The 22,040-nt window shown below is 45.3% G+C and overlaps 1 protein-coding gene across 4 annotated transcripts in view; it reads left to right on the forward strand.

Moving 5' to 3' along the window:
* Nucleotides 1-22,040, forward strand: part of LOC146205895 (protein O-mannosyl-transferase Tmtc3-like) — a 431,454-nt gene that overhangs the window by 341,424 nt on the left and 67,990 nt on the right. For all 4 annotated transcript variants that reach the window (XM_084590561.1, XM_084590560.1, XM_084590562.1 and 1 more), the window contains 2 exons: nucleotides 16,704-16,785; nucleotides 16,857-16,971. In XM_084590561.1, coding sequence (XP_084446687.1) covers nucleotides 16,704-16,785; nucleotides 16,857-16,971 — 197 coding nt within the window. The remainder of the gene's footprint in view (nucleotides 1-16,703; nucleotides 16,786-16,856; nucleotides 16,972-22,040) is intronic.

The following is a 22,040-nucleotide window of genomic DNA, read 5'->3' on the forward strand; positions in this document are numbered from 1 at the left end:
TCAGGCTTTCCTTAGCGCATATAATGGAATTGGGCTTTCTGAAAAGCCTCTCGCCTTTAGAACCCCATTCGTCGCCTTATTTTGTGATTGAAAATAAAAAATATATAAGCTTTTTTAACCAAGTACTTAACTTTAAAACAGAAAATTGCTTGTGGCACGCAAGGTGGTTGCCAGAATTATGCATCTGGCTTCCATCGACATTATCTAATATATTATTTTTTTTAGCCTTTGGATCAAGTTAGCTGGTAGTATACACGATGTATATATATATATATATATATATATATATATATATATATATATATATATATATATGTATATTGCGGTTTCTTTTCTGTTTTTTTTTTTTTCTAAATACTATTGGGCAACGTCATTCAGTGATCGGATGTTTCTGCGGCATTTCTCTTTAAACTCCGTTCATAATCCTTCCCAGCCTACTGCTTGGAATGCTTCTTGTCTAGTAGTGCATACAATTTCAGCTCCGTCACTACAAAACAATCCACTATGCTATTTTTAATATTAAACTCAGCGCTGCGGTTGTTACAAAGCTGAGGAGACGACGGCTTGTTAAGAAAAAACATCCAATAAATGAAAAATATGAGCATAAGAGACTGGGAACCATCGTAGGAAGGGACAGCATTTGACTGCTTTAGAAAGGATCAAGAAGAATAACTATACAAAAATAGAAGCATAAAAGAGGAAAGTTCTGCAGCGCAGCGCTCGCAGCCTGAAAACATAGAACTAGCGGCAGCACATAAAAGCAACACTGGGCACTCATTACGGCAAACTGGGGAAAACGAGGCTGATTAGAGCAGAACAAAGAGATTGAAAGAGGAGGAAAATGGCAGAAATGGACACGGTGCAAAAGCATGGGACACAACAGATAGCAATAGCGCTTGGAGGCACAGAGGGAACGGCATAGCTGAAGTTCAGGCCTTACGAAAGGGCTAAAAAAGGAGCCCGACGAATTGGTAAAAAAAAGCACGGGATGGCACCAGGCCGTCCTTCTTCAGTCCTCTGCAAGAAAAGGTTAGCAATTGCGAGTGAAAAGTGAAGCAGCCCTAAACTATAAGCGAGGCGGGCAGAACTGCAGGCGAGACAATATCCTCTCGGTTATAGTCGACTACCATACAAGAAAGCAGTTCGTTCAGTCGAAACCTGAACAGTAATACAGGCATTGCAGAACCAGGGTGCAGTGTGTAAATACTAGATATTTTAGCGAACTGTTTCAAAAATTTATAAAGATATAGATCTCAACAAAGAAAATATATATTTGCAGGAATAAGCTCTTAGTAGCAACGGACACAATTTACTGCGAAACTCTTCTAACTACACTACTAAACTTACCGGTTAACTCTTTAGATAACGCAGTTTGGCGGCTGGTGTCAATGAGGTCTTCGAAAGCGTGGGCAAGACGATGCCACATAAGTTTTTGAAACGCAGAAAACACAAACCCTAAAGCCTTTCAGTGCGCGAAAATCCGGCGCTCCTTTTTGAAAAGAAAAAAAAAAAGAAACTAGGCGCATTGGGTTCCTAGGAAGCTCGGTGCAGACGCGACGTCTGCTAATGACGTGTTACGATGACTACGGCGTTACAGTCAAACTGCTGCTCTATTTTTGCTGTGTCATGTAGCGTGTATTATTTCTCTCCGTGACTCTTAAAACTTACGAAGCAAAATAAAGTACAGGGGGGGGGGGGGGGGGGGGGTCAAAAGTTCCCAGGCCACAGGGTCTGCTTCTGAGCAGTATAGTCAGGCAGCTACGGCGGCCCCAAATCTCAAAATACATGTGGAGGGTAGAAGAAGCATTATTCTAACCTCTGAGATCATTTATAGCTTTAATGGGATCTCACGTGTCAGAATATGCTGACCAAAAGCAAAACCTGCGGCCTGGGAACTTTTGACCCCCCCCCCCCCCCCCCCCCCTCCTGTACGTACATACATGACGTGGCTCAATAGCTCTTGCAGTTCGAAAGTGGTCCGAATGGTGTGCCGTAGCCACTGCAACACGTCATCAGTGAGCGTCGCCTCTGCACCGACCTTTGCACTCCCAATGCACTCAGTTTTAGTCTCGTACAAAAAAAAAAAAAAAAAAAGAAATGCCACAGTATTTCGCGTTGAAGGGCTTTAAGGGTTTTTCTTCGTTTCGAAAAGTGGTATGCATCGTCTTCTCTGCAGCTTTGAAGTCCCTATCGACGCTAACCACCGAACTACGTTAATTTAAAAGCTGATTAGTATTATTTAGCCGATCAGTGGTGTAATTGCAAAAGTTTCGAAGTAGAGTGTGTCTGCAGCGGCTGATATGATTTATTTCTGCAAATATGTATATTTTCTTTTTGACCTTTTTATTTTTTCGCAATTTTTTAAAGTGTCCTCTGAAACATCCCGTATACTCGAAAATATTGCCATGCAGTGGTTCGCGGCAATATCCACTGCGGCTGTAAAAGCATATAGTCATCCTAAAAGAAGCAATAAAATCGCAATAAGCACGGGTGTTAGTCAGGAAGACAGTATCTCTCCAGTGCTATTTACCGCTTCTTTACAGGAGGTGTTCAGAGACTTGGATTCGGAGGCGTTTGAGATAACAGTTAACGGAGGATACCTTAGTAATCTACGATTTGGAGATCACATTCCTGGCTAAGCGTGGCGTGACATGGTCCATAGGGTCACGAAGAGTCGGACACGACTGAACGCCTGAACTGAACTGATTCCTGGCTAACTCAAGGGACAAATCTCCAAGTGTGATAACTGACATAGGCAAACAAATATGACCGATGGATCTAAAACTTAAAGCGTACAGAACTAAAGTGTGTTCAAAACTCTCGGGAACGAACAGCAGTTTACAACAAATAGCGAGGCGCTGGAAGTTGTAACGGAATGCGCCTACATAGGACAAGTAGTGACAGCAGATCCGGACCACGACACTGAAATAACTTGAAAAATGTGAATATAGTGAAGCGCATTTGGTAAGCACTCTCAGAGCAAGAATGGCAGTTTACCAGTATTTCTCAAGTGAAATGTATGTAACAGCTGTATCGTACCGGTACTGGCAACCGAAAGCAGATCAATCTTTAAAAAAATAACAGGCAATGTTAAGAGACAGGAAGATAAAACGGGGTCAGGGAATAAACGTGCGAGTTACTGGCAATCTTGTCAGAATTAAGAAGAAATGGGTAAGGGCGGGTCATATAATACAAAGGCCAATTGTCGTTAAGGGTAACGACCTTGATTCCAGGAGAAGGCAAGCGTAGTAGTGGGCGGCAGAAGGCTAGGGGAGGGGATGAGATCGGGAAGTCTATAGGGAGTTTGCCTGAAGCGATGCATGGTGGTTAATCCGCCATGTTTTAAACAGCAGACTGATCTGATCGAGTGCCTTGTCGTTTTCGGCAGTTCACCGAGCAAATGTGCGGTTGTTCGTGCGCTGCCCTTACGTTACGTGCATGCAAGGTGTCGGCAGATTCCTGAGGAACGAATGCGTCGACGCTGTGCCCGAAAGATCGGTCGCGCTATGAAGAAATATAAAGCAGGACGGCGCGGACCTGCTCAAGCTACGCGTGGACGACTGACTGCAGTATGCGTCTGGACCTGTGGCCGCCCGTCGACATCGCCTACATTCATGAATTTTAGTTCTGCCGACTATTTTGATACTTGCCCGGATGGGTGTCGATATCGCGTTTGTTGGCCCGTGCGAGCCATTCGCGTTAGCGTCGTTCAGAGGGATCCTTTGTCTTCTCGCACTCTTGCAGACGTATTTTTGGAATCGTGAAGAACTCGCAGTCGGCCTGTCCGATCACGCCAGCATCGTCTGCGTGCATTACGCGACCATGTAGGCGAGTCTGTGTGGCAGTGCCGTACTGCGTCGTCTGCTGCCAACGACTACAACACGGCGGATTACCCGGCATGCATCGGTTCATGCAAGCTATCTTTAGGCGTAAAGTGGCCGCAGATTGCACCCGAGCCGGCAAAACTGGGTAGATATGGGAGAGGCATTTGCACTTGCCGCTTGCAGCTTTCCCTTTGCAGCTTAGCCAAGACTCGATGCCCCAAGACAGCCTATACGTACACGGCTACAGCTTAATAGACACTAAATGTAAATAACAAACTAATCAATACGGATAGATTATTCCCGGGGTACATTATTAAGACTTCCTTTCCACTTGGGAAAATGGCTACATTCGGAGAAAGTTAGTAATGGAAAGTCGCTAAGCCCTTCTTATCCCTCCTTCCCCCCCTCCCCCTCCATTTAAAGAAACCGCAAAAAAAATTGAGCATGGTGACGTCATATTATAACGCATTTGCTACATAGCTCTCCGACCGATGAGAGGGGACACGGCCGAAGACCGAAAATGCAGTCAGAAACCGAAACCAACCTGTCGGTTGGTAGAGTGAGCGCTAAAGCGTGAGTAGAGGCTGCCCCCCCCCTTTTTTCCCCCCTATTGGCTCCTCCCCCTCCATTTAAAGAAACCGCAAAAAAAATTGAGCATGGTGACGTCATATTATAACGCATTTGCTACATAGCTCTCCGACCGATGAGAGGGGACACGGCCGAAGACAGAAAATGCAGTCAGAAACCGAAACCAACCTGTCGGTTGGTAGAGTGAGCGCTAAAGCGTGAGTAGAGGCTGCCCCCCCCCCCTTTTTTTCCCCCCTATTGGCTCCGTGCACGTCACTGGGCACGCAACGGTTGGATGGATGGAATGGATGAAATATATGAGCGTCCCCTTTGAAACGGGGTGGTAGCAGTTGCTATCATGCTCATTTTTTCCCCCTATATCTTAATTAATATTTTAGATTGGTTAACTATACCATTATTCTATTCATTGAATTTTTCTTTCTACATTACTATCATTATGTCACGTTTCTGCTTTTAAGCCACCAATCTTCCAATCGTTTTTTGCTAGCTTCCACCGCAGGTTCAATCACCCGGCCACTGGTATCTCTAAACCCCAGAATTTCAGGAAGAGAGAGTGCGCCTGCATCGACTTCCGGATGGATACTATTACATTCGAGTATAATATGATTAATTGTTTCTGTGGATTTACCACATACTACACATGTGTCATCTTCATTGTTAAATTTCTTTTTGTAGCTGCGTGTTCTAAGACACCCTGATCTAGCTTTAGAAAGTAGGGCACTGCCTCTTGAGTTATCAAAGAAAGCTTCTTTTCTGATCTGCCTTTTCCACTTTCGGTATAGTTCCCCATTCTGTTTCTTTTCCATCCAATTTATCCAATTTTTACCTTCTGTTTTTCACCTGTTGCTTAACGCTGTTTATTTCTTTGTCCTTATGACTAGAATACTTACTGGTTAGTTACATAGTACTTTATCTCATTGTGAGTCAATGCTTTTTAGGTATAGGTATTTAAATACTTTAGCTGCTCATCTGTTACTGTTCAATTTCCTCAGGTGTTCCTCATATAATATTTTACTCTGAGCTTCCCGTACTTCGAAAGATGTCCAGCCCATATCTCCCTGTACCGCCTCATTTGTGGTTTTGCCGTGGGCACCCAGTGGTAATCGCCCAACGGCTCTCTGACTTATTTCTATTATCGACTGTACCTCTGATTTTAGGCACAAAACTGCATTTCGGAAAGTAAGCCCGGTCACCATAATTTGTTTCTAAATACCCCTCAAAACCTCATACCTGTTGTATCCCCACAATGCCTTATGCTTCATTATCCCCACATTTTTTCGCCCTTTTGCCTTAAGTGATTGTTGATGCTTTTCAATCTTTGCCAATCCTTCGTTTACCCATACCCCGAGATATTTATATTCTGCCACTCTGGGTATTTCATGGTCTTGTATTTTAAGACCCTGATCAGTTGAGCCGTTGAAAATCATCAGACCCTATACTTAACTGCGCTAAAACTGAAGCCTAGAGCGTCCCCTTCGTCTCCGCAATACTTAATCAGAGCAATTCTTCCTGACTCTCTGCTAGCAGCACAATATCGTCTGCATATATTAAAACCGGGGAGGCGCCGCGTTCAGCGCCACTGGTGGCCACTTCTGCGTCCAGAGTGGGAAAGCTCCCCATGGGAATACATGTACACAAAAGCTTTAAAAGCGCTTTTTCTTTATTTAACAGAGCAAGTACGATATTGCCCCTTCATGAAGGAAAGTCCAGTATACTCAAAATAATTTGAAAAATTATGAAGCCTCACTTTGAAGGCGTTGTATTTTTAAAACACCACGACACGTGTGCGTGGGTGTCACCCGGCGGCCAGCACTGGAGGAGAGCGCAATGAATAAAGATACTCATTCAAACATAACTTTCCAAGCAAATTTCTCGTTTCATCGTGCATTCATGAAGGCAGCCGTTCGTTAACAATATATGATTTTAAAAACAATGCGACAAGGTATGCAATAACATTTACAATCTCCATTGTTAGAACGGCACAGAGAAGTGTATGTTGCGAAGCCGGGCATACCCCTAACCGGCGCTCTGCTCTCTCAGCATGGTGCTTCCAAATCGCATTTTCTTCTCCCGCAGTCTAACGTGCTCTTACGTGCGCTGGTTCAATAGTACGGTCGTTAAAATTTGACAGCCTAGAGGCTCAACGCGAAAAGCAGCTCTTAAACGGCTTGACAAACGAACGAAGATAAAATGCGCACCTTTGCTGACAATGTCGCAGACGATACCCGGCCGTTGCCAGAGCTCTTCAATATTATCAGTATCGAAACTTCCCATCAGCCCATGTATCAAAAAACAACGGTTTTGATGGGTCAAAATTCGGGTGTATACGAATAGTGACGGCGCCCGCGGCTATTAAAGGAAACTGCGTCTACATTCTTTATAATTCTTTATAAATGCACAACCGCCATGGAAAATAATATTAGTTGAAGACTTGTAGTGGCATTCCTAAATATAACAGCCATATAGTTAATTAAGATGGATACGAAGAGAGAGAAATGTGATTTCCAAAAGGCAATAGCAATGACAATAGTAAAAAGCTTCTATTGACTACTTCCAGATGGCGCGAAAATTCATAGACACCCGAAAAATGCTCACAAAAACTGGTCACATTTTGAAGCGAAGTTTCGCAACTGGTATAATGCAAAGGTGTGACCGTTGCGGTGGCTCACACCGTGGAGACGACGGCGGAGACGATACCCCGGCCGCTTCCCCTGTCTGCGCGCGAGCAACCTCAGCGGCCGGGGTATAAAAATTGAGCGTTTTGTCTCATGCGTGTCACGCTCCCGTGCGGTGCTGGTGACCAGCGGCGACACCCATGCGCATGTATCGCGGTGTTTTAAAAATACCTTGCCTTCGAAATGAGGTTTCGGAATTTTGCAATATGTTTTAGGGTGCACTGTGCTTTTCTTCATGAAGGTCCGACATCATACTTGTAATTCGAAAGAAGAGAAATGCTTTTAGGCCTTTTATGGAAATTTATTTCTATGGGCGCTTTCCCATTCTGGACGCCAAAGGTGCCGCTAGTGGCGCGCCCGTCACCCCGGCGGATGTAGAAATAGGCTTCAGTGGTGCCAAAGAAATTACCTAGGGAAGCCGCGTACTGCAGAATAAAGTGCTAATCTAACGCTTTGCTACGCACACATCAGCGTGGTGTCGTGAAGTGTCCACGTAAACTTTGAGGAATTCCCAAAAACACGCGAGAAGGAGTCGCGCTCTAGCGTATTGTGTTCAACACTCCACCTCAGTGAAAAACTGCAGGTGTGATGCCCCATAATGGGGCACGTTGTGCTGTCGATTATCGCGTGTTCTTTGACTAACGACGCAATATGTATCGTGAACGACTTTTGTGATTGCTTGCTGCAGTCGGCGCGGTTTCTACGTTAGTGAACTGCTTTCTGTGGGTTGCAAACGGAAAGAGACGTGGGTGCGTACGCTCCGGAATGCACGCATAACTTGGCGAACCTACATAAGCTGGTTGAACGTTTGAATCAGTCGCCGTCGACTTGCGAAGAAATTACATCCGGGTGAAAATCAATCGCAACGCCCGTGTGATCGCTTTGCGAGGGACAAATAGGCAGCTCAGCGATGTCGTGTCACGTGTGGTTACGTGTCGGTTGCTTGCGGAAGCAGTGGAGCTTCAAACGTCCAGATTCTGCAGCGAACCTTTTTTGTCGCTACGTCCGAATCCGATCGGTATATTTTGCAGTTGTAAACGCTTACAGAATATCGCACAAGAACATCAGCGACTGCGCCGAGTTTCTTTTGCACCAATCACACCACATCAGAGGGCAAGCCAAGTCGCATAGCTAAACCTTTGTCGCTTTCGTCGCTTATTTTGAATGAGCCGTACCTTCCTACTGAAAAAATAAAGAGAGATGGAAGGGGAAACATATTTTCCGCAAACACAAAATATGTTGCGAGAAGTCTGATCAAAATACTGGGCTAAATTGAAGCAATGAGGCAAGCGCAAGAAAACTTAGCAATGGAAAGGCGATGGGAATTACTTTCTTTTTTTTTTTTCGGAAACCGCATATCATTAATACACTCAAACGCCTCGCGCAGAGCGTGACCTGTTCTAAACGAGCGAAGGGCGATCAACTCTGCGAGCATTATGCCGGCTTAGAACCTTGCTCAGAGCTGTCATTTAATTTTTATGGTCTCCCTTATACGAACGAGAGCTCTTCATCGATAAAATAATCGATCGTTTAAAACGTTCGAAGTACGCTCCGTGGCATTTTCGCTCTAATGGAAAAGCCACGTGAAACAGCACCCGTGAGGTAGAAAGAAAAAAAAAAAAAACGCCTGATGGACCACGTCCAAGCTCATTTATCACATGGCAATCCGTTCGAGCAAAACAGCAGTCTGTCCTTTGTTGTCTTTTCAGAATCGTTTTATTTTGGCTCTTATTCTTCCTGGAAGAGCTTTAGTTTTCCCACTTCCGTGCACCGATGCTACTCTGTGCACACTGAAAAACGGGAAAACCACCTAGCGTCGTTTCTGAAACCTTGACTTTCTATCCTTCCACTCCCTCAAAAAAACGGAAGAAACAACATTAATAGCATTTTCTATATTATGTAACGCCTCGTCGTTGTAAGTTTCAAATTCTGTGGGTAATCTCTGTGGTCGGCTCGCACGCAGGTAGACAGCGGTTTCACCTAACACGTTAGTACTGTAGTGTCGAGTTTGTTGCGCGTGCGCTGCTGTTGGCTAAGTAATTAAAAGTATTTGCTAGATTTTTTTTTACTTCCGTCATGGCAGTAGGCAGAGCCCTAGTACCCTATCAGCTCAGCTATCAAAGTTATTCCGCGCTAAAACGAGAGTTTTGCGATCTCCCTTTGATACACAATGTCAAGAGACAGGGAGCAATGTAAAAAACTGCTAAACATACTAGAAAACCTGAGCAGGTAACTGTGCTAATTGGTTGCTTGTAACGAGATGAGGCGATTCGGCAACTGCTAACAAAGCGAATCATCTAAGAATGAGTAGAGTTTGTGGAGATGGGTATATACAAAATACCCGTAGGCTCAAAACATGCCAAAAATCTGCGAAAGGAAACCCAACAGAAGAGGATGCTGTCAGCAAAGCAGCAATGGGGGCTAGTTCGTTGAACATTTCGAGAAATTTGAGTGCTACGTTATACGCTGACACAAGGAAGCAGGAAAACTGACGTACACAGGACAAGCGCGCTTGAGAAGAAGGATGCTGTCAACGTCACGAAAAACAGAAACTCAAAAGAGCCACAGAGCAGGCTCCGAATTGAGGTCATTTTATAGCCCAGCTATTATGCGCCCGTTCGGCGGTTGTGCCGAGTCATGCCGTTGTTGTCGGTATAGTCGGTCGAAAGAGAGTCATGAGCAAAGATAATTTCAAGAGAAAGAAGAGTCACAAGCTCTGCGCCACTCACTGGTGGCTCTTCTTTCCTTTCAAATTATCTTTGGCTCGTGAGAAAAATGAGGAGTGCTTTGTAACTATACATACATACATACATACATACATACATACATACATACATACATACATACATACATACATACATACATACATACATACATACATACATACATACATACATACATACATACATACATACATACATACATACATACATACATACATACATACATACATACATACATACATACATACATACATACATACATACATACATACATACATACATACATACATACATACATACATACATACATACATACATACATACATACATACATACGTACGTACGTACGTACGTACGTACGTACATACGTACATACATACATACATACATACATACATACATACATACATACATACATACATACATACATACATACATACATACATACATACATACATACATACATACATACATACATACATACATACATACATACATACATACATACATACATACATACTCTCAAATTATTTGCTTCAGTATTACACAGAAACGCTAAATAGCCGCACTCAAATTTCGCAGTATAGAGTATCGTATTCATGCTTATAATTTTCTTTTTATTCGTTCTTTTATTTGCCTGACATGCCGGCGGAACTATGGTTCCTTTGAAAAACCTTTCCTTTGTAGGAAGTGTCACGGAATACTTACAAGTGTACACTTTTATTGAATGGAATTCGCCTCAACTTATTCTCAGCTAGACTACCTTAAAAACCTACGCAGGACGCGTGAGTTCCACTTGCTGTGCGTAGCAGTTCGAGCTCATATTGCTGCACGCCGATTTGACTCAGGCCTGTTGATTGCCAACTTACTGTAGAGGGCTCTCTAATAAGGTGGGGGAAATTAAAACAAAATTATTATACGGCAACCTACATTCCTGGGCGTTCTTGATGCAGGAACATAATCGGTTGTGTCCAATCACAGGTTATATAGGGCACCAATGCCCTTCAATTTCTGATAAAAAAAGCAAGAGCGGAGGCGGAAGCTCCAGGAAAAGCTGCCGTCTATATTAGGTTCAATACTCCCCAAACGCAACTTGACTTGAGCAAATGGTGTAACACTCAGCAGGAAGTAATTGCGGTACTCGCGCTCCCAAACAAAACGCCCCTGTTACTAGTGTCCGTATATGCTCGTCTTATAAACAGAATGATATTGCGTGGGTTACACATATTGACGTTTATACCCTGGAACTCCGATACTAATAGGTGGAGATTTTAACGCTCCGCACACAGCTTGGGGATATGATTATGATTTGAAAAGGGAAGATCAAGTGCACACTGCCTTCACAGAAATGGAGTTTACACTCCTAAATCATCCAGGGGTCGCAACATTTTCTGCAACTCGAACACACTCACCAGACTTGATGTGGTGGAAAGGCTTTGGTGCACCCGATTGGCAGGCAGAAATAGATGCGTGGGGTAGTGACCATGCCCCCATTAACATAGGTTTCAATTTGGGACACATGAAGAAGAAAATTCGAAGGGAAGTTTCTGTTACACGTTGGGATGTTATATGGCAGGATACTAGAACTCATGAGTTTAGCCCGAATTCAATTGTGGCCACCCTTCAAACGGTACTCAAGGATCCCGCAATTACAACGACAGTGAATGAAGATCAGCCAGCTCCTGACCCATACGTTCTACAACTCTCCAGGGCACGCCGAAAGCAGGTCGCAATACAGGCTGCTCGGCATCCTGAAGACGTGCAAAGAAAAACTGAGGTGAACCGAGTGACGGCACAGGCACGCTGTTATGAAAGGCAGCTGGCTCATAAAGGATGGGACGACTGGTGCAGTCGTTTGGGCTCAGGGGCCACCAACAGGGCACTCTGGAGAACTTTTCGTAGCATGGAAAAAGGACAACAGATTAAAGATTATGCAGAAAGTATTAGACTAGCATTACAACTCACACCAGAGGAGTTTGCAGATTAGGCTGCAGTCATTTTCTTCCCGAACCATGCTCAGTGTCCCGCCCGTCCCCCGACGAAGGACGTGGTTGATAAAACGGGGATAACATCACCATTTACCAAATTGGAGTTATTGGCTGCTATCGAAGAAGTAAATGGTAAAACTGCGCCTGGGCATGGCAATGTTCCTTATGAGATATTTAAGAATTTAGAAGGAGACGCAATTGACAGCCTGCTGTATGTGATAAATGAGGTATAACGAGGAGGAGAAATTCCACTCTGCTGGAAACACTCGGTGGTGGTACCAATACCAAAGCCTGGAAAACCTCCTACAAACCTACAATAGTTGCGGCCCATACTGCTAACGCCCACAATTTGCAAGATTTATGAAAACAATGATAGCCACCCCCCATGGTGTTTGGAAAGTCAGCAAAAATACCATGCTCGGCAAATTGGATTCCGTACAAGCCTTGGCGCAGAAACTGGGTTGGCTATACTAGCCGAAGAGGTCGTACATGTGTCGCCTCATAGCCATCCTGTACGCACCGGGGTGTCTACCGATGTGGCAAAGGCATACGATAACGTGTTACATGCCAAGGTACTTAGCAACATGGAAAGTATGGGCATTCTCCTTCAGGTCATAAAGGCGGTGCATAACCTGCGTAAGGACAGGACGTTTTTTGTCCGGGTAAATGGACAACAAATCAGCAAATACACCTCAAACAGGGGCGTGCCGCAAGGATCAGTTTTAGTGCCTTTGTTGTTTAATATCGCACTCATCCCTTTGGCGTGGAAATTAGCTGAAATACCAGAGGTGCAGTTCATTATTTACGCAGATGATGTCACAATATGGTCTACTCATAAACTCCTCGAGACACAAAATCTTTATTTGCAAGAGGCCCTAAATATACACTAGATGAGTACGTCTGCGATGCATATCTGGAGCTGTCACCAGCTACAGTGCAGCTACATTCATGTTGCAAATAAGAATGGAAGAAAATATTTGACAACGAAAAGAGTTACGCTAAAGATTGGGAAATCAGGCATTACAAGAGGTGGACGAGCTGAGAGCTCTTGGCCTAGATATTCATAAATCCGGCAAAGGAACGCAATGGCTCCACGGGATGAAAAAAAGCTGCTGCGACTTCCTTGCACTTGATAAAACGCATTTCGTCAAAGGGAGGAGGAGCCCGAACGGAGATGGCAAGACGTCTTGTAAAATCGGTGCTTCAGCCAAGAATACCATACCAGGCCCAGTTCCAAAGACTCACGAGGTGACAGTGGGCAGGGTTAGAAACAATAAATAAAAACGCTATGCGCGCAATCTCTGCCTTACCGAAACTTACCCCCATCCCTATTTTTCAGGAGTATGCGCAGCTCAACACACTGAAAGAGCTCATCGAACAGCGAGAGGCAACAAAAAATATGAAACGAAAATATGTTATAGTCATGGCATTCTTGAACAATGCGGTGACAAGGCAAACACCGATATGGGAGTTCACGACCATTAGGACGAACGAAACGACTTAGCTACGTCGTGAAGATAAGCCGGTGTCTCGTCCCCTGGTTGACGTGCTCCCAGGAATCTGTATTTCATATACAGACGCGTCGATTATAGAAAATGGCGGCAGGACAGCAGCTACCAGCCCGACTCACGAAGAGCTAAATGTACATAATGAATACGAAACAGAACATCCGGACCCACTTGTGATGGAGCTTTATGCAATCCGTGATACAATGAAGGCTATAAATAAAATAGATTCCATAACAGAAGCCCACATCTATACAGACTGTTTAGCCGCCATGAAACAACTGTAAAGAGTGACAAAGACTCCACGTGTAACCCAGGAGATCCATGCACTTAATAAGGAAACAAAGATACACTTCCAAATACACTGGACACAAGATAATGCTGAGAACGCTGAGCAGAGAAAAGTTGAAAACCTCACACACCAAGTTCCAAACACTAATGCGCCCCCCACTAAGCTACCTTTTGATGTCCGCTCCGTTGACCCCATCCTAGCATCCTCTTTGCGGAAAAGTACACGTGCCCTCATCCCGCCGTGTACTTACCCCCTCCCTAATAACTTAAGTAGACTGGAGGAGATATCCCTTAGAAGGATAAGGGCTGGGGCGGTCCTTACCCTGTCGGTTAAGTGTCGATGGGACTCCCAAGACATAGGACCGACCGCCTGCCCGAAATGTTCAACACTGGCTCCAGAGGTGGATGTTCGCCACCTGCTGTGGACTTGTGCACGGACGAGGGCCTCAAGAGCACGGATTCTCCAGAAAGTGAGACTGTCGGTGACGAGGGAGGAGGATTTCTTCAAGTGGAAAACAGACAACACTAAAAACACTAAAAGCAAGAGCCTTCTCCAGCTTCTGGCAGAAAATGATTTGCATGACTTTCTATAATACGCCTTAAGCAAAGTAGCGAAATAAAAGTCGCTTGATGTACTTATATCATCACACTGCAACCTTCTTCGTGTTAGCCATCAAAATATATTTACTGCTTGTGAGTTTCTTCATCAGCGCGACGCAGCATCGCCCTTCATTTCTCAGCGTCCTTTCTATATTTTCCTTTTGCATGCCTTTCATTTGCATATGCTCCCTGCGAACTCGACATGTATTCGATTGCAGAGACGCGGAGCTTCGTGACTCATACGTAGCCAATGTTTCACGCACTGGAAGGGCTTTCAAACCGTTATTTCCTTCTTTTTTTTTTCTTCAAGGTACCAGTGCATGGAAAAGCTTTGAGCGTAACATTATAGCACGGATGTCCCAAGACACAGAGGACAAGGCGTTGCTTCTTCCGTCGCACCAGATGGGCAGAAAATAGAACACGACAGAGACGTCGGCTGACTTGACGTCTACCTCGAAGAACAGCTCGCAACACAAACACGACCGGGTGCTTAGGGCCGAAACGGCCGATATATCCACTCGGGCGCCATGCGCTGCCGCTTCTAGCGACAAGAGAACGCTCGGGTGTAGATATCGCGCCGGCGCGCGCGTACCGCGCGAGTCCGCGTGAGCTGAAAAGCAGCCGGCGACTCCGGCATCTCGCCGGGAGTCCCGCGAGCCGCACTGCAGCCGAGCCCGGAGGCCGCATTGGCAAGGATCGGACCATTAGTGTAGCCGCGTCGGGAGATCCACCTCGACAGAGACTGATGGCCCGCACTGAGCCTAATGGTTCTTGCATGCGTTACCGGAGCGTCCTGAGAGAGCCGTTCCATCGTCGACGCCGTCGAGGGCCCGGGAGACGAACGACAATGCTACCGTTCCGGCGTCTGGCTCAGAAACCAACCGACACGGGCCGCCCCTCACGTTTTACAGTTAACTTGGCTCGTGCTTTCTTGCCTTTGCTCTCTAGCTGTCCTCCTGCTGTTCTCGTCTTGCCGGCTCCCGTGTTGTTTGTTGTTATTGGCAGATGCTTCGAACGCTGCGACGAAGGAAATTCGGTTCAAAGTTTACGCCGCGCACCTGCATTTCTGGCCCGATGTTCGAAGCGCGTGTGAAAAAGCCACGCCGTCGCTGCTATAGGCAGCACGATGCCGAGTGTTGTCACGCAACGCGTTCCCACCTAAAAGAAACAACTCCTTTGTTTCGCTCTCGCTATCGCTGTAATGCCCTGCCAGGAAAACGAGATGGGTAACGATGAATGAACAGCGAGCCGAGCCCGAAAGCGAAAGAGATTGCCTGGGATGAACTGACGACTCCAGCCGCGATGCAGTGTAACACGTCATTGTGATTGAACGTACGCAAAGCGTAGCAGGCGTTCGAGCGTAGTTTGAGCGCGTGCTGTGCCCAACATCTCGTCAGCGTTACGCGATTCCTTTGAATGCTCTCAACTTCGTGGGCAAAAATCAACCTGGGTCCTTGTGCTCATCATATTATTACATCTGCGATTATTTGGGAGTGCTGATTGCTCTCAGACTTGTTTTCTAGATCGACAAAAGAAAATGCTTGTTGAAGTAACATACTTTAGCTTGAACGGCGTTATCGTCTCAAACTATAGCACGCATAAAAACTCTGACATTATTTTTGCAGGCAGGTAGGTATGTGAGACGCCATAGCGGAGGGTTCCGGATTAATTTCAGCCACCTGGATATTTTTACCTTGCACTGACAGGGCACGATGCATATGCAGTTTCTCATTTTACTTCTACCAAAATGGTGCTTTCGTTGTGGGGACTCGATCCTGCGTCCTTGGGCTCCGAGCGACCTCAGCCATAATTTACAGTTGTTCCTCGCTCTTCTATGCATTTGTGCAGTTACTCAAGCAATACTCAGAGCAGCATAGGTTTGTATACCACAGCTGACTACGGCTACAGTGCTCCGTTTATTTTGTAAAGCTTGCATTTTAAGTAGGTGTGAAACTGCTTGGCGCAGCTATTTAAACACATTGATGTACTATTGCTCGTCTTGCCATAATCATCTGTTCTCGATGCTTGTAATGTATAAGCCATTTATTCGACCACACTTGTATTTTTATTTTATTTTTTTCATTTTAGATTACCTCACAACACTAAGTTTCAGTGAATTTTGTTTCTTTAACGTGGAGGGAAGGGTATGGCTGCACCACGTTGCCACACTGCGACATTCAGTGCTTTACGTGTTGAACGCTGACATTCAGCTTTCATTTGAATATATATATATATATATATATATATATATATATATATATATATATATATATATATATATATATATATATATATATATATATATATATATATATATATATATATATATATATATTAGATACACCTGCTGATGCTCAGACATTTGCTTACTGCTGGAATGTCATTCGTCATAGGGATATCCAAAGAGGCACTTTGCACAAAATGTTATGCGCAGCGCTGTGTTAGCATTTTAGACAAGGGCTGAATGGCAGGGTACTGAGAGTAAGTCCCGGCTCTCGGCTTTCTGCAGGATGTGCCTGATGCTTCTGCCCGGCTGGACGTCTTTGCTGGCGGCGCTGCTGTTCTCCGCTCACCCTATACACACTGAGGCTGTAAGTTGGGAGGTCGTTCATTTATTTCTGCCGGACTACATGAAAGACCATTCCACGTTTCCTTCTCGCAGGTGACCAGTGTCGTGGGAAGGGCGGAGCTGCTTTCTGCAGTATTCTTCCTGGGTGCCTTACTTTTCTACATTCGAAACGGGGCTAGTACTGCTGTCTGCAAGGAACAGGCAAACGGTGAGTTTTTGTCCGTCACCCACACCTTATTGCCACTCTTGTTTCATGGTTCAATCCGCGTTACTTTCATTGGGAGCGATATGAACGAGACATAGGCTGCACAAAACGTATAGTTTGCAGACACAAAACATCTGACTGACTTCGACTGCCGCCAGAGACTATACTACTAGCGCCGCCCCCCGCCCCCCCCCCCCCCCCCCCCAAAAAAAAAAAATAAAAGAAACGATTCTGTTATTAGCGTACCATGAAGATAAGGCGGGCAAGGAGCAACATGGAAAGCTCCCGTTCTTGCTTGAAATGTTCTCAAACGGACGTCGAAGAAACGTACTGTATTGATGGTTTACATATGAGTTGCTGCGAAGCTGTGAAATTTTCGCCATCTTAGCGTCCTATGTAAGCAGTCGGCGCAGCCGATACGACAGCTTGTTCAATCACGCATTGCGTGCATACTGTACTGGAGCTTTCAGACGCTGCAGCCAAAACCAGAGAAAAGAGGAGAAGCTCAGGGCAAAACAGGATAAATATACGTTCTTCAAGATGTTAAACCTGCGCTTGCACGAGGTGGGGGCCGGGCGAAAGCTCCTTCAGAGTGACGCCAGAGAGAATAACTCACGCGCAATAAGGAACGCGGAATCCGTGACAACCCGTTGGGAAACCGGGTCTGTTCTCGCCTCTTGGTGTAAGGTGCGCAAATAATCAGTGATTTGCGCGGCCCCGTTGCATTGGTTGTTTTGTTAAGCATTGCGCCCGCGTCTTGCGCTCTCCAAAGGAACGGAGAAGGGCAGTGGAGGAGACGAGAGTGCCCGAAATGCTAAAATACGAAAACATGTCAACCTCCAATGGGGGCGAGAGCATTGGTGCCACGAGTAAACACGTTGACCTTGCCAATGCTACAACTGCTGCAAATGTGTGACGAAAGGCTTACCGACGTAAAGCAGCTGCATCGCTACAAATCTATCGCCCCCCCATATCATTTTGCTACAAACAGCGCGTGCGCTAGTTCCGACTGCTGCGCACAGGGGGCGCCATGCATTCATGCCGCGTAGGGTGCCTCGATGTAACGCGGCGCTGGTATCGAGGCACCCTAATGCCGCGTAGGGTCAGTAGATAAGCTATACTAATCCGGTAACTCTAACACCGCGTAGGTTGCCTCGTGCCGCTGCGATCAGCGCAATGCAACTGTCCTTTCCTCCTCGCAAGTTCCGGCTGCGTACGTGTGACAATGTGCCTGTGAAGGGAGAGGAAGGCCATCGTGGGTGAGCCCGAACGCGCCCGTTGGGACCAGCCGTCAGGTTGAGCTGCAAAAATCAGCTTTTCACTCTACGGAAGAAACGGCTTCACTCACCAGCTGAAAACCAGAGCGCAACACGTGCCCTCAGTTGTGTATTTTGGGCATTTATAAGCACATAAAAATAAAATGCACGAAATTAAAATTCGGCAGGCACAATAAACAGTGCTTACGTGCGAGAATGCGAAACAAATACGTTACATTATGAAGTGCTATCATGGTACGTTGCATAGTTACTATGAGTCATGGCGTAATATTTGTACAGACTTTGCGCCCTACCGCACGTTACTTCGTAAAAGTTGTGAGTCATGCTACATTGCATTATGACTATGGGCCGTGAGTCATGATTGTGACTATGCATCATATCTTCTAAGGTGTTACCTTTAATTATTCACGACTTTACATATCCTCATACATGTGCTATGACGTCGTACGCAGGCGTAGTGACATCATCTGAATTCCGTGCATTGAGGGTCACCCCTATGTCTTGTCTTTGAGTCGCTAACATGACATGGCCCGTTACTAGTGTCTTACCTCTTCCGGGTCGGTCTAAAGAATACCATGGAAGAAAGGCCTGCATGTAGGTAGTTAGCGCCAACTATTGCGGGAGCAACAAGCACAAAAAAAAAAATAATAATCTGCCTTTCAATGGGCGTGGTGTTGAAATGGATGCAAGAACGGAACAGCTAGCTCCTCTGCAACCATTTTCTCGTTCCAACACTGCCTTTTAGCTAGTTCCTGTAGGCCCTTCTCTCACTGAACGCTTTCCAGGGGGATGAAGCTATCACGTGCATTTTAAGGAAATCGGCGGGAGGTTCCATGCGCAGATTGAACAAGAGGGTCTGGCTCTCTTTGAAGCAGCCTTTCTCAGCCACCGTGTTGTCCGCTTTCTCATTATCTCTTGTATGGCGCAAAAAACGCCTTTGTTTTCACATCTCGCCACTTTCTCTCATTCGGGAAGTACAGTCGAACCCGGATATATACAACTTCAAAGGGATTGCGGAAAATTTCGCTGCTCCAGTATAATTCGAAATATCTAAAATGGCAATATACAAACCTATATGTAGTCTGGAAACAGAAATACGTTTAGCCTACGCTAATAACACTCTTTTTGTAACTACGCTCCTCTCGCCGTCTTGCTGGCAGCACACCGCTTGTTAGACTTTGCTACACCTACTCTGCCTCGCATCATATGTAGAATGCTGTTGCCAGTGCGCTATCAATACTATAATCGCTTATTAAAGTCGGAGCGCAGTCACTGTCTGCGGCGCACGCCACACGAAGCGAAGCACGCCACACGAGGAGCGGGGTTATGGTTTAGTTAGGTTGGCTTCACCGCATGACAGCGACGTGGCTTGGAAACCGAGGACCACCCTCAAGTATACACCGCACGTTCGCCTCACCATGCGGCTTCGCAACACTAGCGCTGGTGCCCCAAGGCCGTGCAGCAGACCCGTCTCCGCGCGGTGAAAAGTGATAGAAGAGCGCAGTTGAGAGAAATGTCACTTGCATGGGCCATTCCACTGAAGGCCTCGTCTTCTACAGAACGGGTCCACGAAGCATTACCTCTCCCGACTAGTCAGTATAAAAGGTACCGATTTATTCTGAACCAGCTGAACATTCAAAAGTGCGCAGCACGAAATGAAACTGCGGAACAGGGCACGCGATCGAGGCTCTCGAGAGAGCAATGCTATGTTTAGGACCAAACCGGCGTTAGCATCTGAATACGCCAAAACAAAACACATTGCGGAGCTAGTGGGGAGATGTGGCAGAAATGAAAAGATTTTTTTTTTTTTTCGAAATGAACCAAATTCACCTAAACAGAAGCTGAGAAAAACGCGAAAGTTATTGTTCATGCAAACCGCGGCGCTATTCATGCTGCTATGTGATATGCTTTGCATGCAACTGGGAGCAACTCTAAACCACCATTTACTGAAAAACTATGCAGATAATTCCATCAATATGAAGAGGTAAACTTTGAGTTTAGTTATTTTCGATGTAAACATGAAGTCTGACCCAATTCTGTTCTGAAAATCTCATTTCTATTGTAATAATTCAAGACTTATTTATGAAAATAATGCTTAAAATGATTAACATGTCTAGTAAGGAGAATATGTTTAGAATCTATAGTGTGTGCTGTCAGTAGCACTATGGTGCTTTATTATTACAATCAAATAAGTACAGTCTTTGTCAAAAGTGTAGAGCCCAGCACGTCTGCTTCCAACGCACTCCGTGCGGCTTGTAATTCATTTTCAGTGTTCCGAACCTCTTGATGGTAAGATGTTTTTCCTACCCTCTCCAAAGAAAAGGACCTCACTAATGCTAAATAAACGCCATTACAGACCCATTGGGTTCTACAGTTTTGACAAAAGCTGTACATATGAATTAATAGTACGCGTCTATCACAACCGCTGATGTAACAGCGCTTTTTAAGCGTTTTTTTTTTTTATTATGCTCCTACTTCGGCAGCAGACAAGTATACAAGCGAATGAATTGGACCTCGAATTTAATTCATGTAAAAGTAGCATCGTAATTATTATTTATCCATATCGAAATGACAACGCACAGAACGACATGATCAGCGCTTGCCTAGTTGCTTCTGGCCTCATGTGCCGTTTCTTCAGTTTTAATCTATTTAGGCAGCGAATAGCGCATACTTAAACTAATCGCTTTAAAAGTCGATATAGTAGAGGTGCATTCTTGCTTCCTCGGCGGTCTGGCTAATGATCCCTTCGTTATCGTTTTCTTCCGAGTTGGGATCTTCCAACGATCTAATCATATTCTATGCAGTAAACGTAGATTGAGAAATAATAAATGAAACTTCGCTCAAAGCAATGCAAACCGTAAGGTTCAAGCTGACAGAAAAGACTCCAATTTGATATGTGTTATTTTGATCAGGCGATCTTCGGAATCTGGCTCATTTTTCACCTGACGTAGAATTTGAGCGCAAAGCTTTCTGAGCAACTTTTCTGCAGGAAAAATATAGATGGACGTGCTTGCCATTGCAGTAAACTTCGTCTTAGCTTCGGCTTCTGAATTCGGATGAGTTCGGAAAAATAAAAACAAATCTTGAATGAGAACTCGAAGCGCCATGAGAAACCAGGCTGCCAACGTAGCGGCCACTCACTTCTTTCTTCAGGATACCGCTTCCATCTCCTTTCTTCAATCAACCTGGTAAAGGTGCAATCCGTCGTGTATGTAGATCGCGACGCCCCTCGGTGGCTGCTCATTGCGAGACCGTAAGACTCCCTCCCCCCAGCAGAGCTCTTGTCGGAGTCCCTCCCCCGTACCTTACTTTGCACCGCCCTTTTATCTACTTGCATTGCCACAGCCATCGCATGTCACGCCCCACGATGAACAGTTCACCCATGTACAGTTCGGCTGCAGACACAGTGTCTACTCACCTATATGGAAGGAAAGGACCGTGCGGGATAAGCCCACTTAGTTTGAAGGGCTAACAGAGGCCGTAGAGCCCCACATGGTATATTAAATAAAGGAAGAATTACTCATTCGCATCCACCAAAGCGCAGTCACACAGCTATAGAGCTTCTACAGAAACTCTGTAATTGGAGAAAAATTCATCACAGTTCGCGGTTCAAACCCGGAACCATCGTCACACCGGGGCATATTCGCTAAGCCAGTTGAGCAACCGAAACTATCATATCCTAGGGCGAAAGCGAACTGATCAACAACTCGAGGTGCTAATGGTGAAAAGGGCTGTCCTGGTGGATTAATGGTCACCAGTTAGAACAGCGGATCAGGACAAAATGTTATTCAACTA

This window comes from Amblyomma maculatum, chromosome 1 (genome assembly GCF_055883805.1).
Source record: "Amblyomma maculatum isolate TAMU_Amacu chromosome 1, ASM5588380v1, whole genome shotgun sequence".
In the NCBI taxonomy this organism is placed as follows: Eukaryota; Metazoa; Arthropoda; class Arachnida; order Ixodida; family Ixodidae; genus Amblyomma; species Amblyomma maculatum.